At 45.5% G+C, this 21182-nt stretch overlaps 1 protein-coding gene across 13 annotated transcripts in view; it reads right to left on the bottom strand.

Moving 5' to 3' along the window:
• KIF1B (kinesin family member 1B) overlaps positions 1 to 21182 on the bottom strand; it is a 145068-nt gene that overhangs the window by 10201 nt on the left and 113685 nt on the right. For 7 of the 13 annotated variants that reach the window (XM_059135590.1, XM_059135600.1, XM_059135594.1 and 4 more), the window contains 13 exons: positions 19800 to 19890; positions 18109 to 18227; positions 17438 to 17493; positions 15475 to 15583; positions 13812 to 13878; positions 12492 to 12576; positions 9747 to 9852; positions 6211 to 6237; positions 4295 to 4409; positions 3321 to 3454; positions 2511 to 2572; positions 1148 to 1293; positions 304 to 543 (listed from right to left, as the gene is read on the bottom strand). In XM_059135590.1, coding sequence (XP_058991573.1) covers positions 304 to 543; positions 1148 to 1293; positions 2511 to 2572; positions 3321 to 3454; positions 4295 to 4409; positions 6211 to 6237; positions 9747 to 9852; positions 12492 to 12576; positions 13812 to 13878; positions 15475 to 15583; positions 17438 to 17493; positions 18109 to 18227; positions 19800 to 19890 — 1357 coding nt within the window. The remainder of the gene's footprint in view (positions 1 to 303; positions 544 to 1147; positions 1294 to 2510; positions 2573 to 3320; positions 3455 to 4294; positions 4410 to 6210; positions 6238 to 9746; positions 9853 to 12491; positions 12577 to 13811; positions 13879 to 15474; positions 15584 to 17437; positions 17494 to 18108; positions 18228 to 19799; positions 19891 to 21182) is intronic. The other 6 variants (XM_059135593.1, XM_059135605.1, XM_059135595.1 and 3 more) reach the window with 1 other exon arrangement.

The raw sequence follows: 21182 nt of genomic DNA, 5'->3' as shown, positions 1-21182 counted from the left end.
TGTGTTCCCCAGCAACTCCCTAGGGCTGAGCTGTAGCCGATGTGGTCGCTCTGGGGCAGGCTTCCGAGCTTAGCTCAGCAGCACCGGCCCGTGGAGGCCTCTCCTCTGGCTCCCCTGGACTCAGAAACAGACCTTTATCACATGCTTGTCACCGAGTCACCTGTGAGTGCAGCAAGGGTAGAAATGGAATCTTACTTATTTCTATCTTCACAGCGAGTACAGGCCTTGAAACAGAGGCCCTCAAAGAAACATGAAAATGAAAAACCAGCTCCCAGGGGTCTCGCGAGAGGAAGGGACTCACACCTTGGTAGCCAGCTCCTTCTCTCGGTCCACCAGGCTTTCAATGTCTGCCGAGTCGTAGCCGCTGCTCTCGCTGGGGGTGATGGCGCTTTCAAAGGTGGTGGTGGAGATCTGAGAGGAGATGCTGGTGGAGGTGCTGAGGGTCCCGCTGCTGAGGCTGGGGGACAACGAGTCACTCAGCGATCTGGGGATGCTGTCACCAAGTCTCTCACGCAGCAGCAGGAAGTGGCGAGTTTTCTCCACCTGAGAAGATCAGCACAGCTGCCTCAGCGGACATAAACCTCGTTAAGATTTTTTTTGTTTTGTAAAGATTTCTTGTTTATTTATTTGACAGAGCGAGAGAAGAAATACAAGCAGGGGGAGGCAGAGAGGGAGAAAAAGGCTTCCTGCCGAGCAGGGGAGTCCAACGCGGGGCTCCATCCCAGGACCCGACCCAAGATTCTTTTTTTAAAGATTCATTTACTTATTTATTTGCGAGAGAGAGAGAGAGAGAGAGAGAGAGGGAGAGGGAGAGCGCGCGCCTGCGTGAATGGAGTGGCAAGGGGCAGAGGGCGACTGAAAGGGACAAAGAATCTTCAGCAGACTCCCCACCACTAAGCAAGGAGCCTGACACGGGGCTCGATCTCACAACCACAAGATCATGACCTGAGCAGAAACCAAGAATCAGGCGCTTAAGTGCTGAGCCACCCAGGCACCCCAAAGCTCATTAAGATCTTAGTAAGGAAAATATGCCTCCATCATGATTGAAAGCCGAAAAGCCAAGATCACACAGAGAAGGTGAGTGTGTGGCTGGGATCCGGGGAATCGTGCTCAAGAGTTCACCTGAGCGTCTCCTGCCCTTGGGTACCTCGTGAAGGAGCTCCAGCTTCTCTAACTCCCACTGGTGCTCCAGAATGAGACTGTCCCCGCGCGGCCGCCAGCCTGCTAAGTTCTCTTCTCCTCGCACATATGCCACTGAGGTATCCAAGATTTTTCTTCTTCTCCTCTGCATGCCTGAGCCAAGAGAAAACAGAATTTTTTTTTTTTTTTCAGAGAAAACCCTGATTCCATTTTTAGCTCAAAATAATTCATGCACATGGCAAATCACGACACTTACTCATGATGCACGGGATTTTATTTACTAATAAATATTTATCCCTTTTCCCCTAAAGGAATTCTTTGAACTTCTTTTAAAACTGAGTTACATTCTTTGATGACTATGAAGACTGTGATGCAGCTTGAGAAGATGTCCAAGCTATCGTGTTAAGTGAAAATGTAGAAAGACTGAATAGTCTGTACCTTACGGTTCCAAACATGTAAAAATACACCCTTACGAACAAAGTAGGAAAGAACCACCTCTCCATCTCCCCCTCGCCCCCGCTGCGCCCCACATTCAGAAGCTCAGTTAGGGCTCCAGATGACGAACAGCTTCGGCACCATCATTTCCCATCAATTTTTAAAAAATGTTATATCAAAGATATATTTATCTTTGATATAAATTTATGTTAAGAAATATCTTTGATATAAATTTATGTTAAGAAACTTTCTTAGGAAGATATTTGGACACTATAATTAGCTGCTATTGGGACTAGGACTCATACTCAAGCTCTGTTTTCAATCTAAATCTTACCTGTGGGACCTGACCTTCTTCCGTAAGGGTACTCTAAAACGATTTAAACTCCCCTCAATCAAATGCTCTTTAAAAACCCTGACTTTTGTTCATGCTCCTGTTTATAAACACAGAAATGCAAAGGCCACCAAGCTAGAGGAACAGCAGCAGTGCAAAGAGATATCAGAAAGGACACAGTACAGATTTAGTTTAATAATCTGTCTTCCTAGAGCACAGGAAGTTCGAATTCTAGCTCGACAGCACCTATAAAACTATCCTGCCGAGGTACCTTTGGCACTAACATGGAAAGGGAAATGGTTATGAAGTCTGCCAACCTAAATTCATTCTAATATACTCAAATTTTTTAATAATACATTGCAACCTCATGACATTTTGTTCAATATAGTTTTCATTAACTGTTTAGGAGGTCTCAAACCAAACAGTGTTGTAACTCAGAAAAAGGTAACTCTCATCACCACCAAAAAAAAAAAAAAAAAAAAAAAAAGGCTTATGAAATATACCTGCTTTCTAAAAATCCTATGTGAGTAGGATAGATTTTGGACATAATATACTCCAAACACAGGCAAAGATAACTATCAGCTCCCCATCCACAAGGGCTTACCTGGACTGCCCGTGTCCGCCGTTTTGCATAAACTGAGTTCATAAATTCCAGTGACTCGATTGCTATCCGAATGAAAACAAACAACTGGTTAACTTCTTACAGCACAAAAGCAGGAAAATCTCAATTCCTTCTACTTAAAACACTGCTGTCAGGACTGCAGCCCACCCTCAAATGCAATTACAGACTCTTCTTATTTCTTTTCTTATTCTAAACTTAAGAAAAATATTTTTCCTAGAAGGAGTTGGTTTTCAACCCAATCTCTTGAATTACTTCAACAGGAGGAATGAATTGAATGATAAACCCCAAAGTGTGTAATACAAATATACAAATTAAAAATCACCTTACCACAAGAGAAGAGACGAGGGGGAAAGTCTGACTAGAATGAAATGGCGAGCATCGAATCGGGGCCGTGTGACTAGGAAGGTACTGAACCTTACTGTTTAGGCTGGGGAGTGAGGCACAGGTAATCCCTGTGCTAGGCCTGACGTATTTTGATGTACCTTAAATAGGAGTAAGTCTTAACAGAAGAAAATCCCAGTGGTAATGGTAAGAATTAACGACATCTGAAAGAACATTCAGTCCCTGCAAAAGTGTTCTGCGACGGTCCCAATGTAATACGGCTTCGTCCCTTCACACACGCACGCATCCCTCAGCATTTCAATCAACGCCAACACCTGGGAGTTACCGCACTCCCGCTATCAGGCTGGAAGCCGACCCTAAACAGCAAGCCAGGGACCCCGTGGGCTCTGCTGAGTCTGCCGTGGGCGAACCAGCTGGAAGCTGGAAGCTACACTGGTCTCAGACACTTACGAGTCTGGGGACTTCGAGTAGCCGCTGCCGAAGAGGCTGCGCAGAGAGCGTGGCGGCGAGATCTTGGCGTCGCGCGAGTAGAAGACCATGCACACGTCCTTGGTGACGACCGCCGGCTGGATGCAGTGGTCCAGCTGAAAGCACAAAGGAGAGGGCTCCCCTTAAATGCAGACAGAGCACCCGTGGCAGGACTCTGTGCTCTCTCTGCAGAGTCGGAGAGTGGGTCCCGGAGGTGGGGGCGGAAGAGGTCAGCTCGACCAACTGCTTCAACGGCAGCTCGGCAGATCGTGTGCGCAAGAGGAGGTCGCAGTCCTTGCGGCTGCTTTGTTTTCCCCAAATTTTAAAAAAAAAACTTTCTTCTGAAATAATGGCAAATAGTTATTATTATGTGCCAAGCACTGTTCTAATGCTTTTGTGTATGACCTCTCTGCCCCTTTCTGATGTAAATGCCGTCATTATTACTCCCATTTAAGAGATGGGGGAACTGAGGCACAGGCAGAGTCCCGGTCATGCTGGCAGTAAGTGGCCGCACAGGGATCTGAACAGACAGGCTGGTTCCAGGGTCTACGCTGTTAATCACCACTAGGCTCTGCCCAAAGTCATAAAAAGAAGAGGCGAAGTTTTCTTAAAATCATACCTTCTGTGAAGAAGGAGATTAGGTTACTAAAACTGAAGTTATAATAGAAGCCATATGACCTTCTTTAAGTTTATTATTATTATTTTTTAGTAATCTCCACACCCAACATGGGGCTCGAACTCAGGACTCGAGCCTGTGACTCTTCTGACTGAGCCAGCCAGGCACTGCATCGTAGACTTTGTGATTACACAGAAACTAGGAGCAGAAGCGAATACAGTCAGAACAGTAGGAAACAGCTGACAAAATAATCAGTTGAATCTTTCCTCCTCACTTGTGGTAATCTGCCCATTGTTCAGGCCTAGCCATTTGTGGTGATTTAGGTTCATAATCTCCTCACCTCTAGGTACGCTGACAAGGTCATGTAGATCTTTTCCCCATAGGGCGTCACTCGGTTCAGAAGGAGAGAGTTATGGAGGGAGCTGTCCCACACAGCCTCGAAACGGTAGAAGGTCCTGAGGTCAGAAAGACAAGAGGCAGTCATCCAGAGGAAGCCAAGTCACCTTGGTCCAGGTACTTGGTCAGCGACACTACTGCTTCCTACACCAACAAACACTTGCGGCGAACGGAAATCTAACGACACAGCGGAAGCTTCATCCCCAGAAGGAAAAGGCAGGCCCCCAGTCTCTCACCCCACCCACCATCCAGGAGCACTTAGCTACGCTTTTCTTTTTTGGACAAGCCTGCTTCTCTGCCTATAAACATAAAACCAGATCAATCAAAGAGATTAAGACGGAAAGGACAAGTGCCTGTGGACAGAAACTGAAGGAAGAAAGCCTAAGTGCCTCTGTCAGTCAACAAAGAGAGCAAGAAGCAAATCCTCAGGAGCCTGGAAGCCTATCTTCACACCCCGGTCCAGTTCCGCCGAGCCTTCGAAATGTCACAAACACCTGTGAGGCCTGACAGAGGAAACAGGCAGAATAATTTAAGTACAGAAAATCTGATTTTAAATAAAAGAGTAAGGGGCTACTCTTAGTTGAGGTTTCAGTAAAAGAATGATTTTAATACCAAAACTGGTTACTATTTGTTAGCTTTCAAAAAAAATCCACATGAAAACCAATCTTACGCTTCCATAACAACCTGAAGCTTGACTTTATAAGCACCCAGAAACTGTTCTTTTTCTTTTTTTTTTTTTTAATATTTTATTTATTTGACAGACAGAGATCACAAGCAGGCAGAGAGAGAGAGAGGGGGAAGCAGGCTCCCTGCTGAGCAGAGAGCGCGATGTGGGGCTCGATCCCAGGATCCCAGGATCATGACCTGAGCCAAAGGCAGAGGCTTAACCTACTGAGCCACCCAGGTGCCCCATGAAAAACTGTTTTTTAAGTTGTTCTAATATCTACCTTTTTTCCTACTGGTAAAGCCCCACAAACCTGACCGGACAGCCGTTCTGCCGGTTCTGCACCCCCTCCAAAGCACTGCACTGAGTTATAGCCCAACTCCCAGCTCCGCCCGCGGCCCCCCACCCCGGCAAGCCCCACGACAAGGGTCTGCTCGGCACAGAGCACGTTCTGCCCCACTGGCTTGCACCCGGTTCAGAGACAAAGAGTTTCCTCACACTTTGCTGCTTCCTTCTACATTCCTCCTTGCTCCTTCCCAAATGGTAACCTTGCTACTGCTGTGTTTTCTAGATTTCCTGTGATGAGTAACTTCCCTAAATGAGATGAAGAGAGATGGGAAAAGACTTCCTTCACCACTGAACCAGGATTTTTTTCTACCCCCAAAGAAGAAAATAAACAGATGAGACAAGCAGCTCTGACAGCAGAAAGAGAAATGTTTAAAAATAAACAACCTATTTCTCACAGACTCAGCTGCCCAGCTACTACCTCACAGGCCAAAACCAAGAAAACAGGGAGTGATTATGCCAAACTATAGAGCAGCAAAGTCTCAGGCTCCTGACAGAGGACAAAGAGAAGAACAGAAGACCCAGGCTGAGTCCTCATGGAAGGAGGGGAGTCACACTCGCATTTGTAATAATCCAGCAGAGGCGAAGCCGAAGGTGCAGAAGGATGAAACGGGCAGGTTGAGTGAATGGGACGAGAAAGAGGGGCTCTATTAGGCCCTCATGAAGCAGTGTGTGAAACTGCGCACGCAGCAGGGGCAGCCAGGGCACAGAGGGTACATGATAAGGCGCAGCTCTATCCTAGGTCTGCACGGGGCTACACTACTAACTGAGAACAGTGTCCAAGCAACAGAAGACATAAAGCATTCCGATAAACTAGAATCTTTATGTGCAAAAAAGCAAACAGAAAATACCTAGGGATATCCTTATCAAGAAAGAGCCTGCAAAAACATAGAAAAGGCTTTTGTTAGTGTCGAAGCAGAACAAAAAAGGAAAGGAAAAAAGAACAAAGCAAAAGGAAAAAAAATACATAAAAAAGACAAATTTGCTGTGAAGCAAAGTAAATCCAAGGGGACAATGAACAGAGAACTCCATGGGCACAATCTGACAGACAGCTTACAATGACGCGGGTCCCTCTCCTGAGACATTTAGTTAAGGAAAATGCTGGGCACAGAAAGGATGGTGGACGCCACCTCCATTAACACCCTCTCTCCAGGTGACGCAGGACTGGAGACTGGAAGCTGCTGTGGCGTCAAGGGAAACCACATCAGTTAGGTGACCCAGAAGCAGGACTGGGAAGGAAAGCAGCAGTGGCCCCTGTGGCCCGCACAGCGCTAGGTGGGCCCCGGGAGAGCGCTCACAGGCAAGTGTGCTCCATACACCCAAACTGGAGTTCTTTAAGTTCAACTTTAAACAGTAAACCTTAGGCACATAAAACAAAAGCTCTCTTAACCAAATTCCACTTAGCTGGAAGTGAATTCCCAAATTCACTTATGTTCTCCGTCTTCTTAAAATATAAAGACAGATGTCCGTTAGCACTGAGCATCCTAGACCAGTGCGATCTCCCATGCCAGAGCTTTGCTTCCAAGACCTGGGTGTTGTGCTTACCAAGTATTAATAGTATTTGGTTCTGAACCTGTTTATATAGTTAATATAATCATCTAATTTAATCAAATATTAGGCAAATCCATGAAACATGAGGGCAAAAGGAATTTTTGTTTAGTGCAAAAATAACTTTTTTTTTTTTTTGGAAGATTTTATTTATTAGGGTGGCACCTAGGTGGCTCAGTTGGTTAAGTGGCTGCCTTCAGCTCAGGTCATGATCCCTATCTCTTTGTCAAATAAATAAATAAACAGAAACTAACAACAACAACAAAAAAAGATTTTATGTATTTATTTGGCAGACAGAGAAAGACCACAAGCAGAGGGAGCAGCAGCCAGAAGGAGAGGGAGAAGCAGGCTCCCCGGTGAGCAGAGAGTCTGAGACGGGACTCGATCCCAGAACCCTGGGATCATGACCTAAGCTGAAGGCAGCCACTTAAAAATAAAATAAGTTTAAATAAATAAAATAAAATAAATTTATTTTATAAATAAAATAAAATAAAATTATTTTATTTTATTTTTTGAGAGAGTGTGTGAGACAGTGCAAGCGAGCAGGGCGAGGGCCAGAGAGAGAGAATCCCAAGCAGGCTCCATGGTCAGCACAGAGTCAGATGCAGGGATTGAGCTCATGACCCTGAGCTTGTGACCTGATACAAAATCAAGAGTCAGATGCCCAACGCATTGAGCTACCTAGGCGCTTCCCAAGTTGAATGTTTGTTTTTTAAAAGATTTTATTTATTTGACAGACAGAGATCACAAGTAGGCAGAGAGGCAGGAAGGGTAAGGGGGAAGCAGGCTCCCCAGCTGAGCAGGGAGCCCAATGTGGTGCTTGATCCCAGTGACCCTGAGATCATGACCTGAGCCGAAAGCAGAGGCTTAACCCACTGAGCCACCCAAGTGCACCCCAAGGTTGAATGTTTGTAAAAGACTTGATAATTCTGAGTTAAAAAACAACTGTTAAGTTTGGATGTGATCAATGTAAAAAAAGGGGGGGGAATAAAATTTTAATGATCAGTGTTAAAAAGTTTAAAGGATTTTGCATTTAGATTCTTCATAGGTTTCTAGTTTCTTTTTTTTTTTTTAAGATTTCATTTATTTATTTCACAGACAGAGATCACAAGTAGGAAAGAGGCAGGCAGAGACAGAGGAGGAAGCAGGCTCCCCGCTGAGCACAGAGCTGATGTGGGGCTTGATCCTAGGACCCCGGGATCATGACCTGAGCAGAAGACAGAGGCTTTAACCCACTAAGCCACCCAGGTGCCTCTAGGTTTCTAGTTCTTGTTCCACAAAATTAAAAATCAAATGATGAATTATGGGCTTGGTTTTGCAAGAAAGACAATCAGAAGTTCAGTAAATGAGCCTACAATTTAAGAAAAGGCCTTGGCCCTGCAGTAAGACATTGACAAATTAATGTATGTTTATATAGCTTAAATTTAAAATGTTTTAAGTGTGTATCTTTTTATTAAAAATACTTGACTTTGGCCGAGTTCTTCGATTAACTCTAAACTTCTGTGAAAGAAGCTGCTTCTAAAGAAAGCCAAATTAATCTACAGCATCTGACCTGTGGCTGGGTATGAATCAAAGAACTTTTGAAGTTTCCTCTAATGCAGGCAACCAGCATTTCAATCAAACATCATTGTTCTGTGCATTTTGCTCAGTATTCTAGGGAAATTTCAGATCTATTTCTTATAGTTGCAAAGAAAACATGGTGCATATCAGCTGAATATCTGCTATCAACGTCCAGCTGGAGAGAATACCATGTGTGGTTACTGCTGACTTCAGAGAAACGGATCGCTCACGACTCTGCCCAGGGCTGGCCAGAGCATGCTTCCTTATCTCTGCACCCCTCCCACTCAGGTGCACCCTCATATTCCTTCTCTCTCTCTCTCTCTCAGTGCCTTCAGCTCCTCCTACAGGCAAAAAACAGACATTTGCTTTTTTTCTTCTTTTCTATGTAAAACCACCACAAGGAAACAATGAAAATCAATTAATCCCGGCCCAAACTTTTAAGCCTGTTTCTGCTTTTTGTCTCACACAGATGTGAGGACATTTTTCCAGAACAGAGAGAGGTATAAGAAGTCTTCCTGAAATACAAAGGCCAGCCCTGCTTCCCAGCCCTTGCCACATAAAGGAGTGGGGTCTGTGCACAGTGACATCACTCCTTTCCCAGGGAGGGAGAGGGCCCAGTAGATTTATCTCCAGTCTGATATGGGAAAGCAGATTGGCTGTGTACTTTATGCACTCTGTCCTCATTTGATTATAAAATGGAATTTTAAGAGAAACTAATTTAAAATTTAAAATAAAATTCATTATTTATAGCAGACAACCGTGTTCAGAAGAGTTTATATATATTAGTTTGTCACCTTTCTGAGTAAATGAAAATGAAAAGCAAACACAGATTCCTGGACCCTCTGTGGGCAGCAGCCAAGGCTAGACACGAGAGGGTCCGCTATGCCAGGAGGACGTTTCCATGACACTTAGGACCAACAGACCTTCCTCCACAGCAACCCCTTCACAGGAAAGCAGTCTCGGCAACAACTCATCCGTACTTTTAAACCCCAAGGTAGCGGCTGCTCTTTCTTTTGCCACTCTTGTGTCTCAGACTGTGTTACATCTACGCAAACTCCACCACACAGGACAGAACATTCATTCGATCTGGTAACTGATCCACACGCCCTGACCTCTGTTTGCTTTTGGAGAGCAGCCTGGCAGGGAGGAAAGGGATGTCTGACGTGAGAAAGGAATTTGTTTCTGCATCTGAACAGGAGTTCCGGGTGAACAAGGAATCCCAATGGGGGAGCCATCAACCCCTACTGGGGGGCCCCCTCGGGCTGCGCAGAGGCTGTACCTGCTGGAGTTGTGGGAGGACTTCAGGTACTTGGCAGAGATAATATTTAGAGAGAGGATGGCGTCCACCGCAGCCTCATCCACCTCAGCCTTATTCCTGATCCGGCCTACGAGGAAGAATAAAGAAACTAGGTCAGGGGTACACTTGCAAACACAACAGAAATTCATGTAGCCAAAGAGAGACTTTGAAATCCAGGGACCTTCAGGCGCTGGAAGTGACGCGGCTCGGCCGAGTGCGCCCCCACAATTTCCCGTGTCGCACTCCGCTGACTTCCCGCATTTAGTCCCCTGGGAAACTTGGCTGATCCTCTATTCGAAAAGTTTCTCAGATTCACCTCAACTTTTATTTCCACCACCCCCTGCTCGCGAAGGCCATCCCCGTCCCATCTGGAAGGCTGCGGTGGCTACTTCCCTGGGCTCCGGGCGGCTCCCCTCTCCCCCTCGCCAATCCACCCGATGCCCACTTTCGCCCACTTTCAACTTCGTCAACCACTGCCTTCGCTACATCACTTTCTTGTTCAAAATCCTACAACCGTCTTCAAAAGAAGACTGGGGGAACCCCAGGGGTGCAGGGCCTAGAGGTCAAGAGCATCATCTGTGGGGCTGGACTGCCCGGGGTCAAATCTCAGCTTCAGTACTTTCTGGCTGTGAGGCTTAGGCATACTGTTCAACCTCTCTGAGCCTCATCTTTGAGGCGGGATTAACAATTCTGTCCTCACAAGATTGTTACAACTATGTTATATGTTTGTTACATTATACTAAATAAATTAGTATTTTTAAAGCATTCAGAAAAGTACCTGTTACAGAGTAAATTAAGTTCTCATTAAAAACAAACAAACAAACAAACAAACAAAAAACGGCTTGAAAACCACTGCCCTAGACGAAGAGAATATAATCTCCCTTCTAGAGGTTCTTGATCTGGTCCACAGATCTATGTATAGAATTCAGGAGGTCCTTGTGCTTCAATGGGAAAAAGAAGTACAACTTTATTTTCATAAACCTCTGACTGAAATTTGGCATTTCCTTCAATTCTGAAAGGAGGGGACAATTCACAGGAAAATCAGCAGGACCTGTGACTCTGTCCACAGCAGAAATCATAGAAGTTTCCCTATAATACTAAGATAAAATATCCTGACATTCATCACACTCTGAATGATAAAAATCAGACCACTGCTTCTTTAATGCACTTAATGCATTAATATAAAGGACAGTTTATGTTATAAATCTGTTTAGTATTTGAGAATTTCAGTCCCATTAGTTCCCTTTGTAATCCTATGTACAGCTGACCCTTGAACATGGGTGTGAACTACAAGGGTCCACTTATATACACAGATTTATTTCCTTAAGTACAGTCAGCATTGTGAATGTACTTTCTCTTTCTTCCCTTTTTTTTAGAGAGAGCTCACACGCACAAGCTGAGGGGAGCAGAGGGAGAGGGAGAGAGAATCTTAAGCAGGCTCCAATCCCAGTGCAGAACCCGACATGGGGCTCCATCTCACGACCCTGAGATCACGACCTGAGCCCAAATCAAGAGTCAGACGTTTAACGGACTGAGCCACCCATCCAGGCGCCCCCTTATACTTTTCCTAGTAACATTTTCCTTTATCTAGCTTACGTAAAGAATATAGTATATAGGGCGCCTGGGTAGCTCAGTGGTTAAGCATTTGCCTTAGGCTTAGGTCATGATCCCAGGGTCCTGGGGTCGAGCCCCGCGTTAGGCTCCCTGCTTGGCGGGGAGCCTGCTTCTCCCTCTCCCACTGTTTATGTTCCCTTTCTCCCTGCCAAATAAATAAAATCTTAAAAAAAAAAATACAGTATATAATACATGTAACATACAAAGTATGTGTCAATTGACTAAGTTATTGGGAAGGTTCTGGTCAACAGTGGGCTGTTAGCAGTTACGTTCCGGGAGTCAAAAGTTACGAGTGAATATTCGACTGTGTTTCTAACCCTCATGTGGTTCAAAGGTCAGCTGTACTTTATTTTTTACATTTAAAAACACAATTCTGAGGCTTCGCACTGCCAAAGGGGTTCAGGGCTGAATCTTTATTAGATTCAGAACCCTGCCTTGGGACTCTAAAGCTTATAAGGTTTAGTCAATTTTTTCTTTTTATCATGCAACCCTGGCCATGGGTTTCTAGCCATCTGCATGCTGGGGCCGTTCCTGACCCTCTTACTCAAGATGCTTTGTGTGTGTGGAAAACAAAACAGATGAAAACGCTCTCATTTCTCCTGCATCTACTCAGACCCACCTGGATCCTTTTTATTGTTAATTCTCAGCACAGATCTTTCTCACCTGCCCTCATTCTGGGACTTACCCATCAAAGTGCTTTATTTATTCATTATTTTTTGAAAGTATACATATTTATTTAGGTACTCTCTACACTTGGGGTGGGGCCTGAACTCACGAAGCTGAGATGAAGGGTTGCACACTCCACCAACTGAGCCAGCCGGGCTCCCCCAACTGTTTTAAACATACATATGCTGTCTCCCCAACTAAACTCCCAACAAGCAGAAACTTCTGCCCTCTGTGAGCCTCTAACCCAAAGCCATTCCCACAATAGCTGAGTAAAACAATGGTTGGTTGAATGCCTTATCCCTAACCATAGGGTCTGAGAAACAAGAGTAGCTTCAAACTCAAGGCCACGTGTCCTCCACACTCTGTGTTCTCCAGTACCCTTACCCCACATTCCCCGTGTTCCTCGAAAAAGCCTGGCTCCAACCTCAGCCGATGGAACGTACTCACCTACCACCAGCTCACGAACATCCTTCCAATGGAGTTCGCTCCCCTTCTCGTGGATGATGGTCACTGTGATCCTTCGCTGGATTCCCTAGGTAACAGAGTCAGGTTGCAATTTAGCTGGGACAATCAATGATTTCCTCCTGTGTTCTTTTCCGAACTGTACAGTCTAGGGGTGGGCAGGGGGGAAGGTCTGGAGAGAGGGGAGGAATGCTGTCCCCACTGTTACTCTAAACAAAGGGATATAGGTCAGGGGCGGAGGAAAAACCAGGTTCTGACATGGCTTTAAGAACAGATGACCAGATCATATGACCCAGAATATGAGACCCTCAGCTCCTATGCCCACCTGGGTCATAAGCTTTTTTTTTTTTTTAAGATTTTTATTTTTAAGTAATCTCTATGCAAAACGTGGGGTTTGGGTTCACAATACTGAGATCCAGAATCACAAGCCCCACAGACTGAGCCAGCCAGGTGTCCCAGTCAAGAACTGTTGAGCACTGACCGAATCTACTTTTGATTTACCACAGAAGGACCTATATTTCATGGCCAGATTTTTAGTCCACTGCAACGTCCATCTTCTATCCCCATTAAAAACTTTTTTAAAAGTTTTTTTAAAAAGATTTTATTTATTTATTTGACAGAGAGAGAGTGCACACAAGCAGAAGGAACGGGAGAGGGAGAAGGGAGACTGGTGTGCGGCTCGACCCCACCCAAGCTGAAGGCGGAGGCTTAACTAACTGAGCCACCCAGGGGCCCCTCCATTAAGAATTCTTAACTGGAAGAGGCACCTGAGTGGCTCAAGCTGTGAAACGTCTGCTTTTGGCTTGGGTCATGATTTCTGGGATCGAGCCCTGCATCGGGCTCTTTGCTCAGCAGGAAGCCTGCTTCTCCCTCTCCCATTCCCCCTGCTTGTGTTCCCTCTCTTGCTATGTCTCTGTCAAATAAATAAATAAAATCTTTGAAAATAAAGCAAAACAAAACTTTTAATTGTGAAAGCACAGTTTCCAGATATGAAAACTGTATACAAGAAAATAAAAAAAATGACATGGGAGCTGCACAAATCACAGTAACTGAATAAAACAAAATATTTTTCAAAATAGGTCTTCTAAAATATATTTATGTATTTAAGCAAGGGTGTAATATAAGCCAAGGTCTGAAGAAGAAACATTAAAAAACCAACAAAAAAAAGGAAAGAGAAAAAAAAGAAGCAGCAAGAGGACCAGGTTTCTCCAATCCCCATATCCACTGGAATGGAGAGGACAAGCAGAGAAACAGAAAGAGCTCTGGGTCCCTCCCTCAGGGCCTCTCTGGCTCCCTTGTTAGTACCTGATGAAGCAGAAACGTCCCCTGGCAGGGCAAGCCCGCTGTGTGGTCGACCACAGCTGGGATGTACCTGTAAAACAGAAACGTGCAAGAAAGCAGTTAGACGGGATGCCGGTGCTGAGGGTCACCTCACCCGCAAGTCCCTCCCTGTCGCTACAGCCCCTGTGGTCGCTGTCTCCCCTGTCTTCCTCACCATCTGGGCACTTCATCACACAGTCGTTTGCATTTAATGAACCCTGTCACTTATCCACGCCACAGCACCCTCACTGTGCTGGGAGACTGAAGAGCTCCCAGCACAGTAACGTCCTTCGGCTCCACAACCCCCCGCTTGCCCAATGGACAGTCCATAAATAAACGTACAACAGCAACAGGGAGTGTCAGCAGGGAAGAAAGGGATTGTTTCGGATTTCAGGCAGTTTTTAAGAATCAGAAAGTGATGAACTCAGTAGACCCTCTTACCGCAAGTATGTCTCCCTCATAATGCAAGTTATAATCACATTATAGATCTGTCTATGGAAAGCACAATTTCTTAAAGCAACGTCACTACTTACAGTTAAATACAGTACTGATACAGCCATACTCTCTCACAAGCAGGAACTCAAAAAATGTTCCACGGAGATGATCATGGTGGCGGTACTAAGCATTATCCTCAAGACAACATTTATTCCCACCCTTTACATGAACTGATATAGCCCCTTCCCTCTGTTGCGGAATGGGGATCTATTTTATGTGTTTTTCCAAGAGCATTTTTTTTTTTAAAGATTTTATTTATTTATTTGACAGAGAGAAATCACAAGTAGATGGAGAGGCAGGCAGAGAGAGAGAGAGAGGGAAGCAGGCTCCCTGCTGAGCAGAGAGCCCGATGCGGGACTCGATCCCAGGACCCTGAGATCATGACCTGAGCTGAAGGCAGTGGCATAACCCACTGAGCCACCCAGGCGCCCTCCAAGAGCATTTTAGAGACAACTATGAGTAACATGTTATCACATTCAGCGCTCACTCTAACACAGCTCACACAGAGGAAGGAAGCTGATGTTGATTTTTGTGATCTAGGTCAGCAGTCCTCAGCTGGAGGTGATGTGGAATGTCTGAAGACACTTGTGGCTGTCACACTGGAGGGGCGGTGGTACCAGCATCTCATGGGTAGAGGCCAGGGATGTGGTTCAAGATCCCACAATGCACAGGACAGCCCAGGACAAAGGGTTATCCAGCCCCAAACAGTGCCGAGGTTGAGAAACCCTGGTCTAGTATATGTGCTGCCGAAGCGAGCACTGAGAAACCCTGGTCTAAAGAAACGTTCTGCCCCCAGTCCTCTCACTGAGATTATTAAGGTTAAAGTCCTGACTATATTCTGTGCAACATGTTTCTGACTCCCTTTGCTTTGCTGCTAACAGAATCCGTCTGTAAGTTTTCTATCCTTGTACAAAGTGCCAGTCTCCATGTTCTTGCTGTTGCTAATAAGAAGGCAAATTATTACTCTGGATAGTCACTTCTTTGACCAACATCTAATTCAAAAAATAATACCAACGCCACCAAAAATTCAATTCAAAACTGGAATTCGAAAATGACAATGAGTCTTTAACCTGAATATGAAGAGACTCCAAATTACATTTTCTAACTTTGAAAAACCTAGGCTTTGTTTAAAAGTTTATAAAGTTGGACTTACTCTCCTGTAGGCTCCAGTTCGCTGATCTCAAACCAAACCAGAAGATCATACTTGCTCATGCTCTGGCCAAGGCTGGTTTTGCTCATGGTGTTTAACTTGGTGGCTGGAACTTGTAAAAGTTTTTAGAAAAATGTCAAAATACGGTCCAAGTCTACTTAGTAAAAGCATAAGTTCTTTAAGGACACACTCGGGAAAGGTAACAAGAGTCAGGGTGAGATTTAAATGTAGATTAAATGAGATTTAATCGGTAGACCCAGATACACATCACCATCAATGACATCAGTGCCTCTGAACTGAGAGAACTGGGAAAATGGAGAGTTGGTATCTCTCTCCCTCTCAGCCAACAGTATCTGTTCACAAGAACACAGGTTTTGTGCAGAGTCAAAGTGCTCACGACACCATTCAAAAACCTTCCTCAGACTCTTCTCTTCTGTGGCAGGCAGAGCAGGAAGTGGTATGGATCACGCGGTGCGGGCAGAGCCTCACACCTCAGAGGGTCTCCTCAAAGCTGCAGCGCAGGAGGGAAGACCCATGCTCCAGCCCAGGAGTTTCCCAAACCTGCCTGCACGTGGCCTCTTAAAGCAAAGCCCGGGCAATTACATGACACGCTGTTTATGGGCAGGACTCAGTCCTCTGAGAGGACCGAAATCCCTCCAGGTGATTCCAGTGTGCAAGTTCTCTGCTCAGAACCTGGGAGCACCGGCAGGAGAGTCCAGTGACTTGGGACCGACTACTATTCAGCCACTAACTACTAGGCGACTTCGGCTGAATCTCTGGGAGTAAGTCTCCTCATCTACATGAAGCAGATTAGGGTATTAGCCCGCAGTCTTGAAGAGGTATCGTGAGGACCCACTGACACAGGGTATCTAAAGGGGCCTGAGGACTCATACAGCCCTAGTCAAATGTTAGCCTATGTGCATGATTCACTCTGGCTGAATTCCACCTGAGCTGGTGCTGCTAGCCAAGAAAAAATCAGTGTCACTGACTCTGGCAGTCATCCGAGGGCCAAAAAGCAAAATCAGAAGCATTAAAAAAACAAAAACAAAAAAACGATCTACTAGGAAAAATCTTTAAAACTGAAGAAACATTGCAAAGAACCCAAGTGAACAAACACAAGGGGACTCCGCCCCACCCCTGCAGGTGAGGGGAAGCGGCCGGTCAGAGAAGGTGCGTCCTCACATCTCTCCAAGGGAAGCGTATTCTTGGCAACGCGCTAGACCCTAGGCCCGGTTCAGCCAGCAAACAGCGATGTGTGTTTCCTACACAGAGAGCCAGGCTTTAGGATAAGCCCCCGAATGTGGTTCTACATCTACGGCAGAGCTTAGGTCAGCTACTAACCATGTCGTTTGGGTGCCCTCTCACTCTGGCAGCCTGGAACTGGCAGAGAGAGAAAAGACGGCCCTGGGTCCGCCCCAGCCTGGAAGGCGGCCACAGCGGAGGAAGCAAGCGCGTTGGCGTGCTCAGAAAACGCGTCCAACACATGCACGTTCACATAGTCAGCTATGAGAAACCGAACGAGTTCAATCTTTCTCTCATGGTCTGAAGGCAGGATGGAGAGCAGCAGTACAGAGGTGGAGAACAAGTACAGGGTGTGGGGCGGTGGCAAGGGGGCAATGAGGAAAAAAGGATGAAAATAAAGAAAAAGCAAAACAAGATGAGTGAACATGCAGAATACATTTGAGATGCAAAGAAGCGCCCAGTCACCCAACAGTCCGGAGGAGTTACATATAAAGCAGAGAGATTTAGGACAGGGAGCTTATCAAAGTCCGCAGTGAGACCACCAGAAAGTGGGCAGGGAAGGAGCCCAACCGTTTCTTACTTATTTAAATCAGGAACCTAGAATTCCAGTTCCTGCTGGACACAGGAACATGTAAAGATACACAGGAGAGCAGCGGGCATGTAAAACTTATTTCTGTCTGAAAAGCGACCCGAGTAAGAGCCATGTCACCCAGAAAGGGCTCACCTGGCTTGGAGAGTGGCATGGGTGGAGGGAAGAAGCGGCGAGACGGCTGGGGTGGGCTGCGAAGGAAGGAAACGAAGTTCAAGGCTGAGGAAGGGTCTCATGTGGACAGTAACGGCATGTTCGAATCCCCTCCAGAAACAGATTATTTGCACTTTCCGACGAAGCAGAGTATCAGGCACCAGACATAATCACCACCGTGAAACTGAGAACCAGATATTTTAATAAAAGTCCCCTTGTGGGTCCCAGCTAATTAGTGAAATATGAGAACTTCCCTGTTAACACTGACACTCTGCGATCACCCAAAAGGCCCCACCGTTGCTCTCACCACCTATGATGTCTCCACTACAGCTCATGCTTCCTAACGCTCTGGGTAGTGAGGAATCATTACACACAATACTCGCGTTACGCCACCTCGCTTTCTATCCTGTTCAAAGTCTCTTCCCAGCACAGAGACGGTCCTCCAGGACAGCCGGCGAACGTCAGTGTGCTTCACCTATCATTAGTGATTCGGTGGCTTAGAAAAAAGGTGCTGATGTTTCTACAGAGGAAACATCGGTTAACACAGAAAATTGTTCTTCAATTATCTTAATCCCTTCAAAGATTTCTTCCTTCCCAGCAAGCAGCGTAACAACAGTAAGATCAACAAGAATCGTTGCTTATCTGCTTCAAACCTGCTCAGTTCCTGTCCTTGCAGATGAAGCGGGTGCTGCTGATAGTGCCCGAAGACTTCAAATACTATCGGCTTGGTTTTGATATATTCCACAAACGATTCGGTGACCTCCACCGCAATCTAGTAAGGAATAAAGCCAAGCTAGATTAGGGAAAGATCTGCTGTAACACACACACACACACACAGAAAGTGAGCACTTCAGAGTAGCCAGGATGTGCTGGGTATTCGACTCCGCAGGCCTCCCGTACCAAGACAGGGCCTCCTCCCTGGTTCTCATTACCGAGCTCCAGGCCTTCAAGACCCTCTGTCATCTGACACACCTGCTGCCCTTCACACACGTGCTGTTTCGGCTCAAACTCACCTGCTGTTCCTCCTGCCTGAGCTTCACTCCCTGGGATGCCTGAGGACTTACCCAGGCTACGGCTCTGCCTGGAAGGCCTGCCCCTGTTGACCAGGCACCAGGTACAATACCGAGTCTGACCCACCTTTTCTTATGACACTGAGTCCTTCCGGAAGTTCCCCACCTCCTTTCTCCTCCCAACAGAACTTTAAAGTATCTTCCCACTAACGGAAATGACCCTGCCTTCTTTCTACTCCCTTTGCATTTAAGGAATACTTTTCTGTGATCGCGTGCTACTGCTGTTTAAATATTCATTTGATTTCCCCTAAGCTCTTTGGGGCATAATCCTCTATGAGTCATTCTTACTCCTCAGTCCTTGTGCGCACTAGCCCAGTGAATATTTATCAGATATGCACATGCTTATATTCACTCAATTAAACCTAAAAAAGAAAAGTGTTTTGTGTTTGCTGTTCCATTTTCAGTGTTGTCCTTCCTGCTCCTACCATTAGCAAGAGAAGGAGAGAGTGTCATGTCATAGTGAAGACCCTGAACACACGGCCACACTGCTCAGCTCCAACCCCGTCTCCACCTCTTCCTAGCTCAGTCTCTTCCTAGCTCGTGTGTGTGACCTTAACTGTTCTGTGCCTGTCATCTCAGCAGTCATATGGGGCTTATGAGGGTCTACAGTATAAAGGTAAAGATTACATAAATGAAGACACAAAAAAGGCCTTTGGAACAATAACTGAGATGTAATAAGAGCTCAGGGAACGTCAGCTATTGTGATGAGGCTGCAGACTTTGAGTCGGGTGTGGGCGACCCTTCTAGAAGAGACGGAATGCCTGTGGTCTTACTCTACAAACGACAGCTCTAAGGGTACTAATGGATTCATCATATGATCAGCTGCAAGGAAAAGAGACCGAATCTTAATTTATCTACAAAAGATAAGTTAATTTTTCCTACATCTGAGCAATCTAAGTGTCTTATAGTTTAAAGGACAATACGTTAACTTAAACAAAACTCATATTAAATCTACTTATTTTTCTAGGAAGGAAACACTAAAAACAACTCACTACATTCCTACTGATGGAACATTTTTATGGGCAGCCCAACCCCCACACACTCCTGGGGCCCACTGTAACTCGAGAAGGCTGGCCACTCCGACCCCAGAAGATTACCTCATCGCTCTGGCCACTCCCTCTATTGTCTATTCTCACCACCAGGCAGCTTGGATAATCCTCCTTCCAGGGCTGCGAAAGACAAAGGCCGCCCACACAGGTCGACTGCCTAACACCCGCATCTCAGACAGCCCCTAGACCTGCAATTCTTCTGGCAAAAACGTCCATGTCACTTACATTCTGCACGTGATAGAAGCCCAGAGGACTTCCTCTGCCGTTGTTTTTGAGGGGTTCAGTGGAGAATGCTTCATCATGACGATGCAAAAAGCTTAATAAAAAAAAAACAGGACACATGAACTTCAAATTACACAGTTTCATCAAGATCTGTTTTAAGAACCTGAGTTGGAGGGGTGCTTGGGTGGCTCAGCTGGTTAAAACATCCGACTCTTGATTTCAGCTCACGTCATGATCTCGGGGTTGTGAGATAGAGCCCTGACCTGGGAGGGGGAACCGGCTTAAGATTCTCTCTTTCTCTCCCTCCGCCCCCTCCAACCACCTCCCTCTTAAAAAAAAAAAAAAAAAAAAAGAACCTGACTTGGATCCTCTGGAAAAAAGCAGCCTACTTAAAAGCAGAGTCTTTAACTGAACCAAGTAATTCATAGTTCCTTGTGATATATATTTTCCATTATCACTCAGACAGCATTTTAGATTTTATTTAAAAAATGACTGAAAGATTAACTGACCCTGACCACTTAGCTCTGTGGACACACATGCAAGAATATCTCCGAAAGCATCAAGAGTGAATTCAGTGACTTCCTGTTTCTTTGTAGGAACATTATTTTTACTGAGAATAGAAATTATTGAAATCATTCTGTGCAGAAAAGATCTGGCAGTTTCAAGCTTCCATAAAGTAGTACTAAAGCCTGTGTTTAGTGTTCTTGCCTAGGACAGTCTCTGATGACCTGCAAAGATTAAATTTAAGTGTCACCTCTTCCACGAAGTCTTCCCTGACTCACCCAAATAGCTGTGTCTTCCCACAGTACTACGGACCTATTTTCCTCCAGTAGCAAGGGTTTCACTCTTTGTAATAATACGTTTACATGCCTGTGTCCCCGAAAGACAGTGAGTATCTCCTTAGTGCTCCAGATATAGAAGGTACCCCTGAAATATTTGTGAAGCAATAGACTATGTTTATTTATGCTCACAGATAGTGGGGTTTTACTTCTCTCTCCCTCCCTATTAGTCTGAAATAAACAGAAGTAGAATTAAAGAATACTGAATATAAAGATCTACTCTGACCAAGACACCCAGGTACCCCGCTCCTTGTACTTCTTTTTTTTTTCCCTTCCAATGTTTCCCTCTCCAGATCATAAGCTGTATGTGCCAGGGGCACTACTTGATTTGGGATCTATACTCTTCCAGTGCTCCGCTTAGAGCAGGGACAAATATCCTGGGGTTCCACACTGGTGATGCCTAAAATCATTCATACTGCTCGACAGTTGTGTCTTCTCTATACAGGTCAGATGAGAGTCTGTAAAAGCTCAAGAAGAATCTGAGCCTTCTTTCAACAGGAGTCAACACTCCCTCCTGTCCAGAACTGACACCAGGTGGAGAGGCTAC

The sequence above is a fragment of the Mustela lutreola genome, chromosome 10 (assembly GCF_030435805.1).
Source record: "Mustela lutreola isolate mMusLut2 chromosome 10, mMusLut2.pri, whole genome shotgun sequence".
NCBI classification, from domain to species: Eukaryota; Metazoa; Chordata; class Mammalia; order Carnivora; family Mustelidae; genus Mustela; species Mustela lutreola.
The sequence above is the reverse complement of the archived record's forward strand: the minus strand, read 5'-3'. Positions and strand labels throughout refer to the sequence as shown.